At 44.4% G+C, this 19210-nt stretch overlaps 1 protein-coding gene across 2 annotated transcripts in view; it reads right to left on the bottom strand.

Moving 5' to 3' along the window:
• CPNE4 (copine 4) overlaps window positions 1–18807 on the bottom strand; it is a 686953-nt gene extending 668146 nt beyond the window's left edge. The window contains exon 1 of one of the 2 annotated variants that reach the window (XM_059889222.1): window positions 18679–18807. In XM_059889222.1, the coding sequence (XP_059745205.1) occupies window positions 18679–18731 (53 nt within the window). In that variant the 5' untranslated portion in view covers window positions 18732–18807. Of the gene's footprint in view, window positions 1–15865; window positions 16229–18678 lie in introns of those variants that run through there. The other variant, XM_003585702.5, reaches the window with a different exon arrangement.
• Window positions 18808–19210: the final 403 nt, after the last annotated feature.

The following is a 19210-nucleotide window of genomic DNA, read 5'->3' as shown; positions in this document are numbered from 1 at the left end:
AGATACTTACTTTTTAAAACAGAACAACAGAAGCAACCAATATAAAACTAATGACCCCAGAGAATGTGCTTTAATTTTCTCACTTGACCTAATCATGCAATTTCCTGAACTGCAACTTTAGCCACTCTTCAGCAGATCAATCCCTCTACCTCCAGTCCTAAGATTAAAAAAATTTCAGAAGTTCTAAGAACTACAAGCTCTTAAAAATTAAAAATCTAGAATGAACAAATTCTGCTTTTCCAGCAGGACTAGGCAATCTGTCGCTGCAATATGCCTCCTAGCCATGGAGCTTAAAGGTATCAGAGTCAGAACACAGCACAAACTGCATAGTGCTCCATGCTGGTCCTGTCCTTTCTACCCTTCTCTTCCCAAAGGTTCCTACACATGAAAGTCAAGAGCAAGTGAGCAGGCCTCCCCTTTCTCAGCCCTGGGCTGCTCACATCCTGCTTGACCTTAGCCTTCAGACCTGCCACCGTGATTAAGTGTGGGATGGGAGGAGGCAGGGCCATTCAGCTGAAACCCAGTGCTCTGAGGGCTGCAATTCCTGAAAGGAAAACCAAGATGCAGCCTGGATGCACATGCAAAGGCTGAGGCTCTGCTTACATATCAGCAGAGGCAGCCTGTCACCCTCCCAAACGAATGAATGAATAAATGATGACCCCACAGTCAACTCTGTGGAGCTAAGCAGATGGAAACTCTGGCTATCTCCTTGGGAAAGGAGACCATAAGAACTCCAGGTCCTAAAGGAAGGAACAGCATAAGCTTTGAATCATTAGTCTGCTGCCAGATCACATGATGGAGCATGAGCCTTTCTCCCCCATAGCACAGCTCACGTTTCCCCCTGAGTGGAAGACTAATGCCATCACCTCTCCCTCCCTCCATCCCCCACCACATCATCCATCTACCACTCACCACCCTTTGGACTGTGATTTGGGACATCTGGCACGTACCCAAGGTCACACCATGAGCTGCAGAACACAAACAATGCTCCACAAAGCAACTCGCAACAGCCATTAAGCATAATTTGGATGCTCTCAACTCTTAACCCTCCTTGTTTCTCTCTATATAAGACACTCGATACACAGTAGCATCAGATGGTCATGCTTTTTGACATTGCCTAATAACTCTGGCTCATGCTGAATGGACATGACTGATGAGGATTCAAGAGGCTGTAGCTGTCACTTTGCAGACTAGGGTGCAAAGCATAAATGTTCACCTCCTCTAATATTTTAAGTTTCCACCTAAGTAACCACATTGCACGCTATGTGCTCAGTCACTTCAGTCATGTCTGACTCTTTACAACCCTATGGACTGTAGCCCACCAGGGCTCCTCTGTCCATGGTATTCTCCCAACAAGAATACTGGAGTGGGGTGCCATTTCCTACTCCAGGGGATCTTCTTGACCCAGCGATCAAACCCAAGTCTCTTAAGTCTCCTGCATTGGTAGGCAGGTTCTTTACCACTAGTGTCACCTAGGAAACCCAAGTAACCACACTGCATCTCCCTAAATAAATGCTGTGTCTTCTCCCCAACTTAGGGAAGACAATGTTCCCATGATGTCAGGTGGATTTCCATGATTCCATGTGTTCGCCGGGCAGAAACTGAGGCTGACTGTTGGCAAGGTAGACACAGAGCAGACATGGAGGGTCAGTGGGCAGGTCTGGTTTTCCCTGAGCCCCATCCCTGGACAGGGAGGGCTGGTAAAGAGCAGAGGCCCAGCTACCTTTCATGGTTGTGCCTGTTTTATTTTTATCTTCTTATTTTTTGGCCATATGGCTTTCAGGATCTTAGTTCCCCAAGCAGGGACCATAGCTTTCTTATCCATTTGAATCAGTTCTAATGAGGTGGATGAAACTGGAGCCTATTATACAGAGTGAAGTAAGCCAGAAGGAAAAACACCAATACAGTATACTAACGCATATATATGGAATTTAGAAAGATGGTAACAATAACCCTGTATACGAGACAGCAAAAGAGACACTGATATATAGAACAGTCTTATAGACTCTGTGGGAGAGGGAGAGGGTGGGAAGATTTGGGAGAATGGCATTGAAACATGTAAAATATCATGTATGAAACAAGATGCCAGTCCAGGATCGATGCACGATACTGGATGCTTGGGGCTAGAGCACTGGGAAGACCCAGAGGGATGGTATGGGGAGGGAGGAGGGAGGAGGGTTCAGGATGGGGAACACATGTATACCTGTGGCGGATTCATTTTGATATTTGGCAGAACTAATACAATTATGTAAAGTTTAAAAATAAAATAAAATTTAAAAAAAAAAAGAAAATAGGGGTTCTAGAAAATGGACCTAACAACCTGCAAAACCAACAGGGTTCATTACTGAGAGCTGCTCACATGAGCCCTTGGACTCAGAAACAGAATTCTGGGCAAGAAGCTCACGATTTACAAACAGCAAAAGAAACTCAGCTAAAAGGATTCACAGGAGATGGCCCCTCAGGGGATGTAACACAGTCTCCCGTTTGATGTGATGGTGAAAAGGAGATTCAACTTGCCTCATGCCTTGGATATTCCTACAATTGCCTCTTTCCAGGAAAATATTTCCTCTAAAATGTTACAGTCACCAGGCAAAACATGCCCTCTGCAGAAATGCCATGTGAAGGACTCCATGTTACCTCAGGTCGACCAACAGAGATGCTTGGTGTCAAAATTCAGCCTTTAAGGAAGATGATGAATGATCATCCAGCATCACTCATTTTTTTCATTTACTTCGATTTATCTGTGGAACGTGCATGTGTCACACAAAATACCTGGATAAACATTTTAAAAGTTTCCCCATGAACCACTGATCCATATGTTTGGTGTCAAGAAGACCACACAGTCAGATGACTGGAGGTTTCTCTTTCCTGCTTCTCATCCTAGGGTCTGCTGCTGCTAAGTCACTTGAGTCGTGTCCGACTCTGTGTGACCCCATAGACGGCAGCCCACCAGGCTTGCCCGTCCCTGGGATTCTCCAGGCAAGAACACTGGAGTGGGTTGCCATTTCCTTCTCCAATGCAGGAAAGTGAAAAGTGAAAGGGAAGTCGCTGAGTTGTATCCGACTCTTAGCGACCCAATGGACTGAGCCCACCAGGCTCCTCTGTCCATGAGACTTTCCAGGCAAGAGTACTGGAGTGGGGTGCCATTGCCTTCTCCGATCCTAGGGTCTGCTACATTTAAATAACTGCACAGGTCTTGCTGGAGAAGCTCCCCTCCCCTGACACCGGTTCATTGGTTTCTATAAAAATAAAAGGAGATCTGATCTCATTGATCATCCACCAAGAATTGCATTGAGTTATGGCAGCTCTGATTTGGTGATTTTACTCAGTAAAACTTAAGAAGCCCATAAAACATTCAGAGTCAGGCAGAGCATTCGTATCTGAACAACCACAGACCGTTACACACAGGGGGAATGTATCTACTAGGCCATCTCATGCTCATTAGACAATGAATACAAATGATGAGAAAGGCAGTATTTTAGTCATTAACCCACAATTAAACATGATTCAGCTGCCAACATTACATACAAACTGCTAGACTTGAGTCCAGTCCTCCATCTATTTCTCTCACTGTAACGAGACAGCAAGAGTGATCCCACAGTGCTTCTCTGGCCATGGCATTTGCCCCAAGGAACACTGAAGGCAATGCATGTCAGTAACTTGTGTGAACTGTAACTTTTTAAATACCACCGGCTGGGATAGGGACACTTCGGTGAACAATAAAGCCACCACATCTTGTTTTGTTCTGCAATTGGTCATTTAACTGTTGCTTTTCCTTATCATAAACACACACACATTTATTTACTTAATTTAATATTTATTTGGCTGTGCCAGGTCATAGTTTTGGCACTCAGAATCTTTAGTTGGGGGCATGTGAGATCTAGTTCCCTGACCAGGGATAGAACCTTGACCTCCTGCATGAGGAGTGCAGTCTTAGCCCCTAGAGCACCAGGGAAGTCTCACAAACACACATTTGTGATTCCAAAGCAGGTCAGCCCTGTCTTTAGGAAGCCATCAGCACTAGAAGAAAAGACTTGTGCTTTAAAAAAATAGTTTAGGAGAAGTTTCTTATCTTTGATGGCTTACAGAAGTCATTAAAACAAGTCAGGGTTTAGAGCATAAGAAAATGGTACTATTTGCAGCCTGGTTTAGTGTAGCAGTGCTCAAAGTATGAACCACATTGTTTTATATTCTAATACTGTAAATGTTGATAGATATAACCTAAGTAAGCAAAAAATCTTTGAGGTCTTTAATAATTTATGAGAGTATAAAGGTGACCTGAAACCAAAAATCTAAGAACCTCTGCTTTAGTGGAGGGATTGTACATTTTTGAGTAAAATGATTTTTAAGTTTGTCTCCTTTGTTTCCCACTAGCTGTGTAACCTTAGTCCAGTTACTTAACTGTCTGATCTTCCATTTTCTATGGATCAGACTAATCACCCTCATAATTATCTGCTCAAGCATGTTTCCCTGATTATGTCTGTGGTGTTGATTCCATATCCCTAGCACCTAGCACTGCACATACATGACAGGGTCTCAATAAATAATTATGAATTGATTGGTGGGGCAGTTGTGAGGCTTAACTACGATAATATGTGTAAAGTGCTGTTGAGGTACCTGGAATATGGCAAATGTCACAGGTGCTCAGTAAATGTCAGATCCCTTTTCTCATCATCAACACTATTCTCAGTCACACCCCACAGGAGAGAAAACTCACAGATTGTCCAAATAAAGTGCGTATCTAAGGCACTGGATCTCAAAGTGTGGTTCCCAAACCAGCAGCATCAGCATCACCTGGGATATTGTCAGAGACACAAATTATTTGACTCTAACATGATACCCTGGAGCAGGCAATGGCACCCTACTCCACGACTCTTGCCTGGAAAATCCCATGGATGGAGGAGCCTGGTAGACTGCAGTCCATGGGGTCGCTAGGAGTGGGGCACAACTGAGCGACTTCACTTTCACTTTCATGCATTGGAGAAGGAAATGGCAACCCACTCCAGTGTTCTTGCCTGGAGAATCCCAGGGACAGGGGAGCCTGGTGGGCTGCTGTCTATGGGGTCACACAGAGTCGGACACGACTGAAGCGACTTAGCAGCAGCAGCAGCAGCAGCAGCAGCAACACTATACCCACCAAATCAGAAACCCTGATGGTGGGGCCCACAGACCTGTGCTGTAACAAGAGGCCTGCAGGAGATTTCCTGATTCCTTCTCCAGCATGAGAACCATGGTTTTACAATATGAATGGGGTCTCCCTAAAAAAAGAAGGCTTGTGCTAGTAGCATTGTGGATTTGACAGTACAGTGTACCCAATATGCTATCTGTTGCTGGCTGCCCAGAATCTTTTGAGTGAAAATAGGAGATATATCCCTGGAGAAGAAAATGGCAACCCATGTCCAGTATTCTTGCCTGGAAAATATGGACAGATGAGCCTAGCGGGCTAAAGTCCATGGGGTCATAAAGAATCAGACATGACTGAGCATGCCCCGCCCCCCACCACACACACACACACAGGAGATGTATAAATACAATAAATGTCTGATGTGAGGTCTTGTTCGGCAAAGTGATTCATTGTGTATTCTGGCTGTGTATCTGGGGGCCAGTGCTAAACATACTTTGCATTTGAAGTAAATCTGGAATCAGCAGGCGGTTTTACCTTGGAGAAACCCTAGCACAGTCCTTGAGTCATCTCTATGGCTAGGCACAAAATTTGTGTGTGGAAACAGAGGTGAGGGGGACGGAAGGACGGTGAATGATTGTGTTAGAAGCTGTGAGAGCACACATTTTACTGCTAGTTTCTACTGTCCCGTCACACACTTCTAGTTTTCATAACTCCCTCACAACACAGCAAACCACTGCCTTTAGGGTAATTGCTCCTAAACACTAACCTTTGAGGGATGCCATCAGCCAACAACTGACAATCTGAGGAATCTCCATGAGCCCACAATATGAGCAGATCTTGGGATGCACATATCTTCTAAGGCTCACAGCAACCCCAAGGCATAGGCTCTCACATTATTCTCATTTTACATCTGTAGAAATTGACCTTCAAGAGATTAAGCAGAGCTGGAATTCAAACTCAGAAACACTAATGATTCTACCTACCCACTCAGAACACAATATAATAGACCACATTTTAGGTAAGGGCTATGATTCAAAGTCAAAATGATTTTTGAAAAAATTCCCATAAATTGTTCACCAAGTATAATACATGACATTATAACATCATACAGTAATATATCTGTACAATGTCACACATTAGATTATATAATAAAAAGCGAGCAATCAAAATGCAATATGAGTATTTTTAACAAGTAATCGAGGGTGTAGAGTTTACTTTGACTAAATTAAATGCAGTTACTAATGAACCTGACTCAGATGCAAGGATGTAAGATAAGGAAACAGGCACACATAGAAGGAACACCCTACGTACCAGAAGGTTCTAAGCACTCTGGCCACAGCAAGCAGCACACACCACGACCACTACCCGACGAAGCCCATGGTACCCTGGGGTGGCAGGCACACTCGTGCATACCAGTGCCACACAACGGGCTAGAGAGCAGCCATTCAGGAGGATGTGAAAAGGGAGGATTTGGGCCTTCTTGACTCAGACACAGAAGGACAGATGAGATACAAAGACCACACGAAACATGGATCTTAAAAAAACACCCTGGTTGAACTCTCCCACACTGTTTGCAGAAATGTAAATTGGTGCAGCCACTACGGAGAACAGTACAGAGCTTCCTTAAAAAACTAAAAATAGAGTTGCCATATGATCCAGCAGTTCCACTCCTAGGTATTCATCTGGGAAAAAACAACACCATAATTTGAAAAAAATACAGGCATCCTAATGTTTACTGCAGCACTGTTTACAATAGCCAGGATGCAGAAGTAACCTAAGTGTCCAGCAACAGATGAACGGATAAAGAAGATGTGCTACATACATACATGATGAAATATTACTCAGCCATAAAAAAGACTGAAAGAATGCCATCTGCAGCAGCATGGACGGATCTGGAGATTATCAGGCCAAGTGAAATAAGTCAGACAAAGAAAGGTAAATATTATATGATGTCACTTATATGTGGAGTCTAAAATATGATACAAATGAACTTATCTATCAAATAGAAACAGACTCACAGACATATACAACAGACTTGTGGTTGCCACAGGAGAGGGGGTCAGGGAGATGGATTGGGGGTTTGGGATTAGCAGAAGCAAACTATTATATAGAATGGATAAAAAACAAGGCCCTGCTGTATACAAGAGGGAACTATAGTCAATATCCTATGGAAATGGAGATACAAAAAAACAAAAACAATTCTCTGGTCCTGAAAATGGGATGGGGGCACCCTAGGTTTGAGTCTTCTTCCTCCCCCATTTCCAGTGCTTTGGCATTAGTCCAATTATTTATAAAATAGAGCTAATATCTAACCCATGGAATATGTATTTGTAGTGATTTCAGGTATTTATGGAGAAGGCAATGACACCCTACTCCAGTACTCTTACCTGGAGAATCCCATGGATGGAGGAGCCTGGTGGGCTGCAGTCCATGGGGTCGCTAAGAGTTGAACATGACTGAGCGACTTCACTTTCACTTTTCACGTGCATGCATTGGAGAAGGAAATGGCAACCTACTCCAGTGTTCTTGCCTGGAGAATCTCAGGGACGGGGGAGCCTGGTGGGCTGCCATCTACGGGGTGGCACAGAGTTGGACACAACTGAACCAACTTAGCAGCAGCAGCAGGTATTTATATTTCTATAGTGGAATAATCTTTTCTGCAAATGTGTTTTATCTGAAAGAAATTAAAACTCCTTTTCAAAAAGCATTATATCCCCCTTTAATCTTCTCTAGGAAGAACAGAGCAGGAATGGAAGACCGAGAAAGACCAGTCCAGGTCCTCTGCTGCCTTACACAGTTTTATACTCATTTTTACAAATGAAGAAATACAACTTGAGAGATTTAGTAATCTTCCCAAAACCAAACAGCTGTTGAGTGGCAGAACCAGGATCTGAACCAAGTCTGTTTACCTTCTAAGCCTAAGCCCTTATCTTAAAAAAACTCAATAAATATTTATCTTTATCAATTATGTTACAGCCTAGTGATCCAGAATAAGAGTGAGAGAAAAAGAAATAGCATTATTAATGCAACTGATCAAACTTTCTGGAGCAGCGGCCAGATGCCTGGCCCTGCTTGGGGTTCAGCAGTGAGCAAGACAAGAGGAATTCTGCCTCCTGGGAAGCACGTAGTTGGGAGGAGAAATGGGTGCAGGTTGAATAATGAATTTCATCTTGCTGGGCCTCTGTTTCCTCAACTGGAAAATGGGAAGAGGTGTTCCTAATTTTATGAGATTATAATCAGCCCTCACATTCTCTGATTCCGTATGAAGTGTTTGTTTTCCTGTCTCTTTAAAACTCAGCCACGCTATGAAATGTGATGAATGTTGTTAGCTGCTCCCCAAATCAACTGTTTCCACCCTTTTTCTCTGGTCAGGCCTTCCCACCAACATAATTTACAATCAATCAAGTCACAGAACCTACAGGGCACCAGCAGAAGAATGACAACCCTGGTTTTCCCGGAGCGCTGCTATCTACCTGGCCAAGTAAACTTAACTCACCTGGCCCAGCTGGCCATCCCTGGTTTCATATGGACACCATCTCAGACTTCGCTGGCGGGTCAATAGTTAAGAACACACCTGCCCATACACTGGATTCGATTCCACGTGCTGCAGAACAGTTAGGCCCATGCGCCACAGCTACTGAGCCTGCACTCTGTAGAGCCCGAGACCTCCAACCACGGAAGCCTGTGCACCGAAAGCCGGTGCTCCACAGCAAGAGGAGCCACCACAGGAGAAGACTGCACACCCCAGCTAGAGTGGCCCTCACCTGCCACAGCTAGAGAAAGCCCTCGTGCAGCACGGAAGGCCAAGCACAGCCAAAAATAATTAAAATAAAAGTTAAATTTAAAAAACCCCACCACCTCCGGCACAAACCTTGTTTCCCCATATTGTCTTCAAGTGACTCATTGAAATAACTGCACAAATAAAACAAAGACATCAAATCAGGCATCCTCTGTCCCCAGTGCCTACTAATAAACAGTTTTCCCCAGTGCTTACTAATAAACAGTGTTCTCTCACTTTAATGATAAAGTATTTCTTTCAACCATTCTCCTGCCCTCGTTATTTTTCATTTTTGTTATTTGTATTGACCACATCTGTAATACTTGAAAAACAGAACCCTGATTTAGGTTGTTTCAGACCCAACCTTTAGAAGTAAGGATTTTGCTGTTATATTTCTCTTTCCTTTAAAAATCATTTTTCTGCTTAAGTGAAATTAAGTCAATTATATAGGCATTTATCTTAATGATATTCATGAAAACAACACATAGAGGGCGGTAGTACAAGTTGGTTGGACTTAAGAACTTCTATTAGCACAGTTAAATATACATATAAACCAAAGCACATGCTGAGAGAGATTTCATCCCCTTTTCCCTCCCTCAGAACTACCCTCTATACAACAGTTTCCTTAAAATGTAGGGAGGTGAAAAAACATGAGTGTAAAGAACTTGAGAGACCATTTCCCAGGGTCTCTGAGACAAAGCAAATGACTCAGTCTCTTTCAACCCACATGGTTGTTCATCTCTCTCTCATAATCACCATCTGCCCCTCAAGCCACAACTCCAAACCAGGGGAACTCCATATTGACTGATTCCAGTACCTAACTCAGCCTAGAGCATAAAGGCTGTGTTCAGCGATTGTTCGACAGATGGATGCGTGAGACCCTTCTGCTGAAGAGAGGGGTATGGGGACAGGAGGAAAAGGCTCAAATGGAAAGGGAAGAAGGAAGTTTAGGGAGAACTTTCAAGAGAAAGTTCAGGGATGAGCACAGCCTGCGCACTGAAAGACCACTTCTACACACTCCACATTCACCACCACAAGCAGACCTGCAGCTTGCAAACCTGCAAGCCCGAGATTCGAGTCAGGCATTTCTGGGTCTGGAGTCCTGCCTCCAGAGAAACAAAGGGCTGTGAGGCTGTAGACAGCGTGTCAGGTATTCAGGCACTAGGACCCAACCAGGCTATACTGAAAGCAGATCTCTGTCTCCTCTGTGAAGCAAGGCGGTTTGAGCCAGAGAGTCAGAGGTGGCTCGTAACCAACCCCTCTCCTCTGGGCATTTCCTTGGGGTTCTGTCACCCCCATCTCCAACCCCAGCTCCCAGCCAGGAGGTCCGGCCTGGGAGCTGCAGGAGGGCTCCGCTGGTGCTCCGGCGCCCTCTAGCGGCGGTCCGCTCTAATGCCATCTCTCAGCCCTTCCTCCTTCCTCCCTCTTCAGGTCTGGGGATGCACTCGCCTTGGGCACTAGCCCTCCTGATTTTGGTCCTCTTCTACAAGGAAGTGCCCTACAGAGGTTAGCATCTCTTGAAGAAGGAAGCTTTTTTAGTCAATACACCTTAAACCTGAGAAGGTTGCTTCTAGAATTAACCTTAAGTACTACATTTTCCTCCTAATGTTTGAAGCAGCAGCTCTAGTTTTCTAAGTCAGAAGAAAGTCAGCAATATGATGTTCTGAGCCAGAGATGGAAAAGCAACATTTTAGAAAGTTTGTTCTTTTTGAATGGATCTTCCATTTAAGACAGAATAAAGGATTCCCCTGTGGATTTTCTTAAACTGGATACACATAAAATCTCTATTTACTTTATTGACTCAATTGTGACATTTAAAATAGACAGTTAGGACTGAGCATGAGCAATTCTTCACAAAACATGCACATTAACAGGGATGGCTGCAGACAATGACTTTGTTCAAATTGAATCACATCTATTGGGTAAATATTGCACTGGCTCCAAGACAGAGCAAAATATTAAGACTCAAGACAGCCAATGAAGGTAGGAGAGCCCTTCCCCCACCATCATCCCCGACTTGGACTTGGTCAAGATCATCAGTACCCATGGCCACAACCACAGCAATTATCTCCAGGGAATGTGAGTCTCTTCTCAGAATCAAGAGACTTGCTTAGTAATCAAGAGGGTTGCTTAGTGAGTTCCCTGATCTTGAGCATGTCATCTCTCTGAGGCTCAGTTCCCACATCTGTCAAATTAAACAGCTGGAGTCAATAGATGATCCCCAAGCTCTCTTCTGGTTCTGACAGTCAAAGAGTCAAAGTGATATAATTGTTGTTCACAGTTCAGAGATAAGCCCACCACAGCCCAGCTTAGAGGGGCTCCTCCACCCATACAAGGGCACCAAAATCACAGAACAAGGATAAACCTTCCCAAATAAGTCATCCTTATCACCTTCCACTCTTCACGACTTGCCTTCAGTCCTTCTCTGTTTACTCAGTTCAAAAGCTAGTGGTTCTCAAGATGCTTTCGCTTTCCCAAGACTACAACTCCAAAGAAAAGACTTCCCAGCATTTGTTAACTTAGGGAAAACATATACTATATGTCATATATATTTAGTAGTTCGTAGCAGAAAGCTCCCACATAAATGTGATTTCTAGTACAGAAAAGACTAAAAGTATATGTAGGCATTACTATGTTTTTACTCTGCAGTCACAAGTTTTAGCAGATTGGTTGAATTTAATGCTAACTGAGGTTCTACTATATATTGTCTATTTCAAATAACACAGAAAATATAACATTTTGCCTGACCCATTGATTGGGCTTGATTTTACCAACCTCCATAAGAACTTCTAACTCAAAGAAAGGGTATGTTACTCCAGCCCCCTTAATTTTGATAACATGCTTCCTCAAAAGAAAGACCATTCTAGAATTTTTAGAACATGCTAAAAAGAATTAAAAGTTCTATAATCTGTCTTTACTATCTACATTCAATCAGAAGAAAGGCAAAGTTAAAGGCAACTCTATTATCATATACTGGCAGGTCAGTTTTAATGCACTATAGGATGGTTTTGCATTGGAGAAGGAAATGGCAACCCACTCCAGTGTTCTTGCCTGGAGAATCCCAGGGACGGGGGAGCCTGGTGGCTGCCATCTATGGGGTCACACAGAGTCGGACACGACTGAAGTGACTTAGCAGCAGCAGCAGGATGGTCTTGAACTATGTGACATTTTAAGTGCATTGAAACTTTTCTTTATTGATAGATATTTTGTGACTCCAATATACTGGCTACTGTTGCCAAGGAAATATGACTTTGGGTTACTGCAGGGATCCAAAGAAGCTTTTGTTTTTTGTTTTGTTTTGTTGTTGTTGTTGCTTTTTATTAAATATTAACATGACAAAAATGGAAAAAGTAAATACAGAGAATAAATTCAGCCCCTTTTCAAAATGCATGAAATACAGATCCTCTGGTCACATCTCTGATTTAAAAATACAAAGATTTGTGAAGTGACTTTCCAAACTGGTTTAGAGACTTTCTCTCAACCAGTGAGGCTGGTACCACCAGAGTTCTCTTATATTTTTGTTCTGGATTGAGGCCCCTGTGAAAGTATGGGACACTGATTATACACAATATTAACTACTAACCACCAATGTGTTTACCTCCAAATGGAAAAATCTTTTCTTTATGTGAATAAAGGTGGTTAAAGGTCCAGTGTATTATATTTCAGAAAACTTGCAAAGAGAAGATGCATGGTGCAAACTCTATAAATATCTTCAGCTGAGTTTCAAAAGATTCCAATATAGATGAGAATAAAGATTTCACCATTGACCTATTTTTCCCCCTCTGTGATTCCTTCTAGCTAGTAGAATCTAAAGGTTTTCAGTCATGATAGTGGACTCAATCATTGGATAATGAGAAGGATACAGCCTCTATTTCCTGCAATACTACATAAAACTACTCTGGAAACAGATAACAACTTTGCTTCCCACTAACTAAAGTACAATATTTTAAAATCAGATGCCCACATGCAGATCAAGAAACCTGTCGGATAAGGCATTTTTAAATCAGAACTTCCAGAAGCAGGGTCTCCTTAAGACAAATCAGTGATTCAAGCAAAATGCCATGCTACTACCAGAGACCTGAAGATAAACAGGAAGTCTGTAACAACCTAGAGGGGTGGGATGGGGAGGGTGATGGGAGGGAGGTTCAAGAGAGTGGGGACATATGGCTGATTCATGTTGATGTTTGGCAGAAACCAACAAAATTCTGTAAAGTAATTATCCTTCAATTTAAAAATAAATAAACCAATAAAAAGAAACACACAAATCTCAGAGAACTATTTTTAAAGAGATATTCAGAAACTGTAGGAAACTGCTTGTCTTATGCTGGGAAGCTCACTGCTCCCAATAAATTATGCCAGGATGAGCACTCACAGGAATGGTATAGGTTTGACGTCCGTGAACCTTTTCACAGGGTAACACATTAGCAGACCTTTGGTTCCATTATAGGAAAGCTCTTCTGATTGATGGTTTTCCTGGTGGCTTGGTAATAAAGAAGCCACCTACCAATGCAGGCGACTTAAGGGATGAGGTTTCAATCCCTGCGTTGGGAAGATCCCCTGAAGAAGGAAATGGTAACCCACTCCAGTATTCTTGCCTGGGAAATCCCATGGACAGAGGAGCCTGGTAGGCTAAGTCCATGGGATTGCAAAAGAGTCAGACACAACTTAGTGACTAAACAACTTCTCATTGAACCAGTTAAAACCAGCCCAGGATTCAACAGCCACTCCCACTATGGAGGGATACTTCCTTTTATGTAATGCTTAAGGGAAATCACCTAGTTTTCATGTGGTTTGAGTTTGGTCCTATAAAATCCTCAGAAGTTCCCTCCAGAGATAAATGAGGAGATCCTGGCCTTTATTAATATGCACAATGAACACAAGTGTCCTGGCTGGACTTGCCAAACCTATTTTTATCCACCTCTCTACATGTAGGTACCTTTCATCTGCTCTGAACTCAGACCTATCTATTAGAGTAACTTTGTCAGTCTTTCTTTAAAAATGGACTGATAATAAAATGAATTTAACCTAGAAGCAGAAGTTTAGTAAGGGAAATGAAAACATCAGAAGTTATCCAATCACAACCACAGCCATCCAGAGCTCTGTCTTATCTGCTGGGTAATAAAAACAGAACCTTCCTAAGCTTGAAGAACATCAAATGAAGTAAGCAAAGTTGTTTGCCTCTGGCTTTTGAGGGGATCGTTATGAAGCATAACCAGTCAGTCAGTTCAGTCGCTCAGTCATGTCCGACTCTTTGTGACCCCACGGACTGCAGCATACCAGGCTTCCCTGTCCATACCAACTCCCAGAGCCTACTCAAACTCATGTCCATTGAGTTGGTGATGCCATCCAACCATCTCATCCTCTGTCATCTCCTTCTCCTCCCGCCTTCAATCTTTCCCAGCATCAGGGTCTTTTCAACCAGTGTACAAGAAGTACAAAACAATGGCATGGATTTGAAACACCTGTGTTGTAGGAAAGTTTTTTTTTTTTTTTTTTTTCTTCCAGGGGTGGGGGGAGTGGGAAAGCGCAGGGGGGAAGGTTGTTTTAACATAAAGCAAAAAAGTAAAACACAAAACCGGTCCTTGAGAACAGAGATTGGTTTTTTTGGTGTGTTTTTTTTTTTTTTTTTTTTGAGAACAGAGATTGTTAAGAGGGCAATAAAGAGAAAGAATGGGGAGAAAAGCACATCTCCTCTGAAGTGAAGGTAGCTTTTCCAAAAGAATAGGGTTTAGTATCAGTTTCAGGAGAACACTTTAAAATACCTTGGACAGCTCAAAACTCCTGGTTAGGGAACCAAAAACCAAGTGAGCCACAGCAGTGCTTTAAAAATCCTGGCAAAGCAGCAAGAGGATGAGGAGCTGGTTCTGCATAGTTTTGAATACAGGAGGAAAGAAGCAGAAGCATCAGCTCCAAAAGGCATTAAAATCCTCTGGTATCAATGGGTCAGTTGCAGGGGGGCGTGGGTGGAGGGTATTTCTCTCTTAAAGTCTCCCGGGACACTTATCCCTCAGTACACCACCGCTCTACCATTCGCCCTTCCTCCCTCCACCTCCGGTACCCCGGGAGCAACACTTTTTAAGCTCGAGCCCCTAGGGACCATCTCTTCAACCTGGATTCTTCCGGGAGCCTGGCAAGTTCGGAGGCTGGAAGTCAGGCTTCCAAGGCCGCTAGAGGAGCAGTGGGACCTGGAGGAAGCGTGGGGGAACTGAAACCTTTAAAGCCCACCCTCGTCCTTCAAGGCGAGGGAGGAATGGATCTTCCTAACAGCACTTTTCAGACGTCAGCCTCCTCCCCAAACGACGGTGATCATTACACACTTGACCCCGCAGGTACCAACTCCTAACTGTACCCTTCAATTTCACCCTAAGGGTCCTTGGGCTTCTGTGACCGCTTTGGTCCCGACCTCTTTAGTGGGCTGCGGCCAGCGCTTCTGAGGTCCCTCAGTCCCAACCCCGTTCCCTCCCCGTGGTACTTTATTTAATAGAGGAGGGAGTGCAGAGGGACGTGGCTGAATCAAGGAAGCTGAGGACCAAGGATGAGTTTTAAGCCAGAGAACCCAAAATACAATTAAGTATTATCGCACCCTTTCGTAAGGCGGGTAGGGAGGAGGAGGGGAGGTTAGGAGGCTGAGAAGCTGAGTCTCACCGCGGCGATCCAGCCCCGGGACCCCGCACAACCCCCAACCCCATCCTCCTCGCTTTCCCGCCGTCAGGAGGATAGATTCTGCGCCGCCAGGTCCCGATTCCCTCTGGACTAGCAGATGTACCCCCTCCCCAACCTCCACCAGCCGAGCCTGCCGGGCGGAGGAGAGGGGCGAGGGGAGGGACCGAAGTTCCCCTGGACCAAGACGCTGCGCGCAGCTCTTCCTAGACAGCAGCGCCGGCTCGGAGTGAAGCCCCGCACCTCAAAAGTTGGTCTCCGGCCGCAGCCCGGTACGCGGTGCAGGGTCCCGACCAACTTACCTGGCGCGGGCCCCCGAAGGCGGACTGGGCTTCGGCGGGCGACCTGAACGCAGCTGCGGTGCGGCCGGGGGCGGGGACGCGGTCGGGCTCCGGGGGTCGTGCCGCCCTCCCCTCGGGCTCTTAGGCAGCTCAGCAACCGCTGATCGAAGAGGCGCCGAGCTGGGAGTTCGGGCTGCGCGGGGACCCGGGCTCCATGCCGGGGGCGGGGGCGGAGCCGCTCGGCCCTCGCTCACCTCGGGAGAGGGGTGGGGCGCTGGGGAGGGGGGCGGAGCGGGAGGGAGGAAGCAGGGCGCGACCCCGCGGCGGGGAACTACGGCTCGGCAGAGAGCTTCCACCTTCTGACGAAACCCGCGGGCCCCACCGCCCGCGCGCTGCCGGCTCTGAGGCCTGGGAGCGAGCGCCCCCTGGGGGCCTCGGAGGAGGGCGCGGCCGGGAGCCGAGGGCGCTGCCCCGCCCTCCGGGAGCGGATCCTGAACAGCTGTTGAGTCCTGGATAGCGGTCACACTGGTGGCAGCTGCAGCCCTAGCTCCACGAGAGGCCCAGTCGCTCACCTCGGAATCCTGGGGTCAAGTTACCCTAGAGACCTCCTCTTCATTTCAGAGGAAATCGGAAATATCTGGAAAGAGGTAGCAGTGATGCTACTCTTTGCACACATTCCTGGAAACTTCTTGGATGGATGCTCAACTGCCACCCAAAGCGGTGACGAGATCGCTCATCTCTGAATCCTCTATGTCTACAAGACTGCTTGGCATATGGTAGGAGCCTGGAAGTTATTTTTTAGTAAATAAATGCATGAATAAATGAATGGACATTGAGGCTCTTTTTCATCTCATAATATCTTCGGGAATACATCCACTTTACAAATAATATAAGATAAAGAAATGCTTGGGGAATACCACTGCTTAAAAATAAGTATAAACATGCCATCTTATGTTAAGAGGTCAACCATGACCACATGTTATGAAGCACTTTAGAAAGAAAGTGTAACTATTGACTTTTCAGCTCCAAACGAAGGTCAAATTCAGGCAAGTGAGTGAGTGCTTCAGGTGTATACTGTGAGCTGCTCTTGATTGTTTCCACAATTGTAGATAAACTAGACAGTTACGTTCTCTCAGCATAGAAGGTATTGTCAGAACTACACATTGGACTTCAGAATCCATAAGGTTTAGAAAAATTTGTTTCTGTCCGATTTGGGATGACATGGAGGATATTACACACAATGTGGACAGGGAGACAGGGACATAGCTGCGTCTTCCTCCGCATCTTCTGAAGGCACGTCTAACAAGACCTCTCTTCATTTAAAGAGGTTATCAGCCAAAGACTTTTACCAACCACAGTGTTCTAAATTTCAAAGGCCAGAAAAGAAATAATTGGATGAGGAATAGGTACCTCACTCATGGTTCTGTAGAGCCAATTAGAAAGATCTTTGAGAGGCAGAGGAAGAGACTTCAGAAAGAAAAATATAATATTTCTCTTCCCCCAGGTTACCTCTCAAGTATGCCATTTTTAAGGTCTGGAGACCTTCAGCCACAACTTAGGGAGCTTGTCTGTATAGTAATTGCCTTTGATTCACTTTGATTGGAGAAACTTGGATCAGGTGGTTAAGCACAAGTCAATCATTGTGGCTTCACAGGATTCCCTTGATGCTACGGCCTTCCACAGAGCTGGGGAGCATTCACTGCGCTCTGCTGCACTTCTAGAGCCAAAGTGGAGCTCCGCCTGATCCACAGCAACTGAGCATGAGACACAGGATGGTTCCCTAAAGGAAATTCATTGTCATACTACAAGAAAATGAGGAATAGATGCTGTGCAGGCAAAGTCAGCATATGTTTACTGAATGTGGAAATACTAAGTAAGAAAATATTCCTTTCCAGTTTAATAAAGAAGTAGCCTTGGAGATGAAGTTGAGCTGGATTGAATTTGCAAAAATGAGGGAATGAAAAAGGAAAGTGATTATGTATTTCCTTGCATGTTGGTTGTGTCCTCTGAAATCTAAGTCCCATGAAAGCAAGTGATAGTCTGTTTTGTTGTCTTGTGATCACAACCCTGATGCCATTACAATATCTGTCACTTAGCAGATAGTCAATAAACATTTGTTAAATTTACAAAATGCCTTGGAGTTTATTAAGCACAAGCATCTTATAGGAAAAGGAATTAAGATGAGAGAAAAGGCATTAAGGTATGTTGATCATGTACTATTTCCAGGCAATCTGTAAGCTACTCTATTGACCATCACCAATTGCCCACATAGATTTTATTATCTTTACAAAAAGCCCAGGGTTTGGGTGTTCAGAATGCACAAACCAGAGAACATAGTGTTGATGGAAGCAGGCTCTGAAAGCACAACTAAAAATGACATACCCAGGAACCACAGGGCAAATTACAGACAGAACCACAGAGAGAGTCCAGTATAACCATTGTTAGTCCCTGTGCTAAAGGCACAAACACACAAACTGAACACAGCGCCACTACTTGTGACAAATATGGTTTCCTCTGCCAGCAGGCTTCAGCTCCCTAATTAGAAACTGTTGCCTGCAAACCAGTGTGCAGAACACACGTGCAACTCTATGCCAGAAATTTGGATTTTATTTTTCTCAAGGAAAAAAATTACACTGAAGGTAAATTCAAAGAGGCTCTCTGCCAGACACAGAAAGCAAAATTCTCTTCCACCTTACCCATGAAACTAACAGTCCAGCCCATCTCTACAAATGAAGATCTATAACCAGCTCATGAACTCAGGTCACAGTCACTACAAGTTCGCTGGAGTCCCTTCAACAACTGTTACATCAAAACCCCCGATCTGTATCACTCACCGCCTTCCAACTCTCCTCTTCATGGATTCTGAGCTGCTGGGCTCTACAGACATAGTTAAAACGATCTAAAGAAAGCCACAAGGTCACAGCACCACTGGCATTCCCAAGCCGCAAAAGGAGCCTCCAGTTCTGTGCAGATCCTCTCACTGGGTCTGTTTGATAACAGAAGGGGAGGCATTTGCTTACTGTCCTATGCCGGTATGAAAGGCACCCCTCCCATCAGTGTGACAAGTGCAATACTGGAATGAAGCCAGGAAATGAAAAAAATGGGGATTCTTACCAATGCAATTGATCCCATTTTTTTAAGGGTGACAGATGATGAAGGGGAAAAACAGACAGAGAATCAGTGCCCTGTATTGAAAACCTTGGATTCTTCCCTGAATGAGTCAGGGTGAGCATTTTGTTTTGAAATTGAATTCCTATTTTCATTTTTTCTTTCTTTCTTATCTTTTCTTTTTTACATCCTCAACCAGTCAAAGAGACTGCTATAAATAACAGGACTTATTTTGGAGACTTTGGATCAGAAAAGAAT

The sequence above is a fragment of the Bos taurus genome, chromosome 1 (genome assembly GCF_002263795.3).
Source record: "Bos taurus isolate L1 Dominette 01449 registration number 42190680 breed Hereford chromosome 1, ARS-UCD2.0, whole genome shotgun sequence".
NCBI lineage: Eukaryota > Metazoa > Chordata > Mammalia > Artiodactyla > Bovidae > Bos > Bos taurus.
Note: the sequence above shows the minus strand (reverse complement) of the source record. Positions and strands in the feature narration are given on the sequence as shown.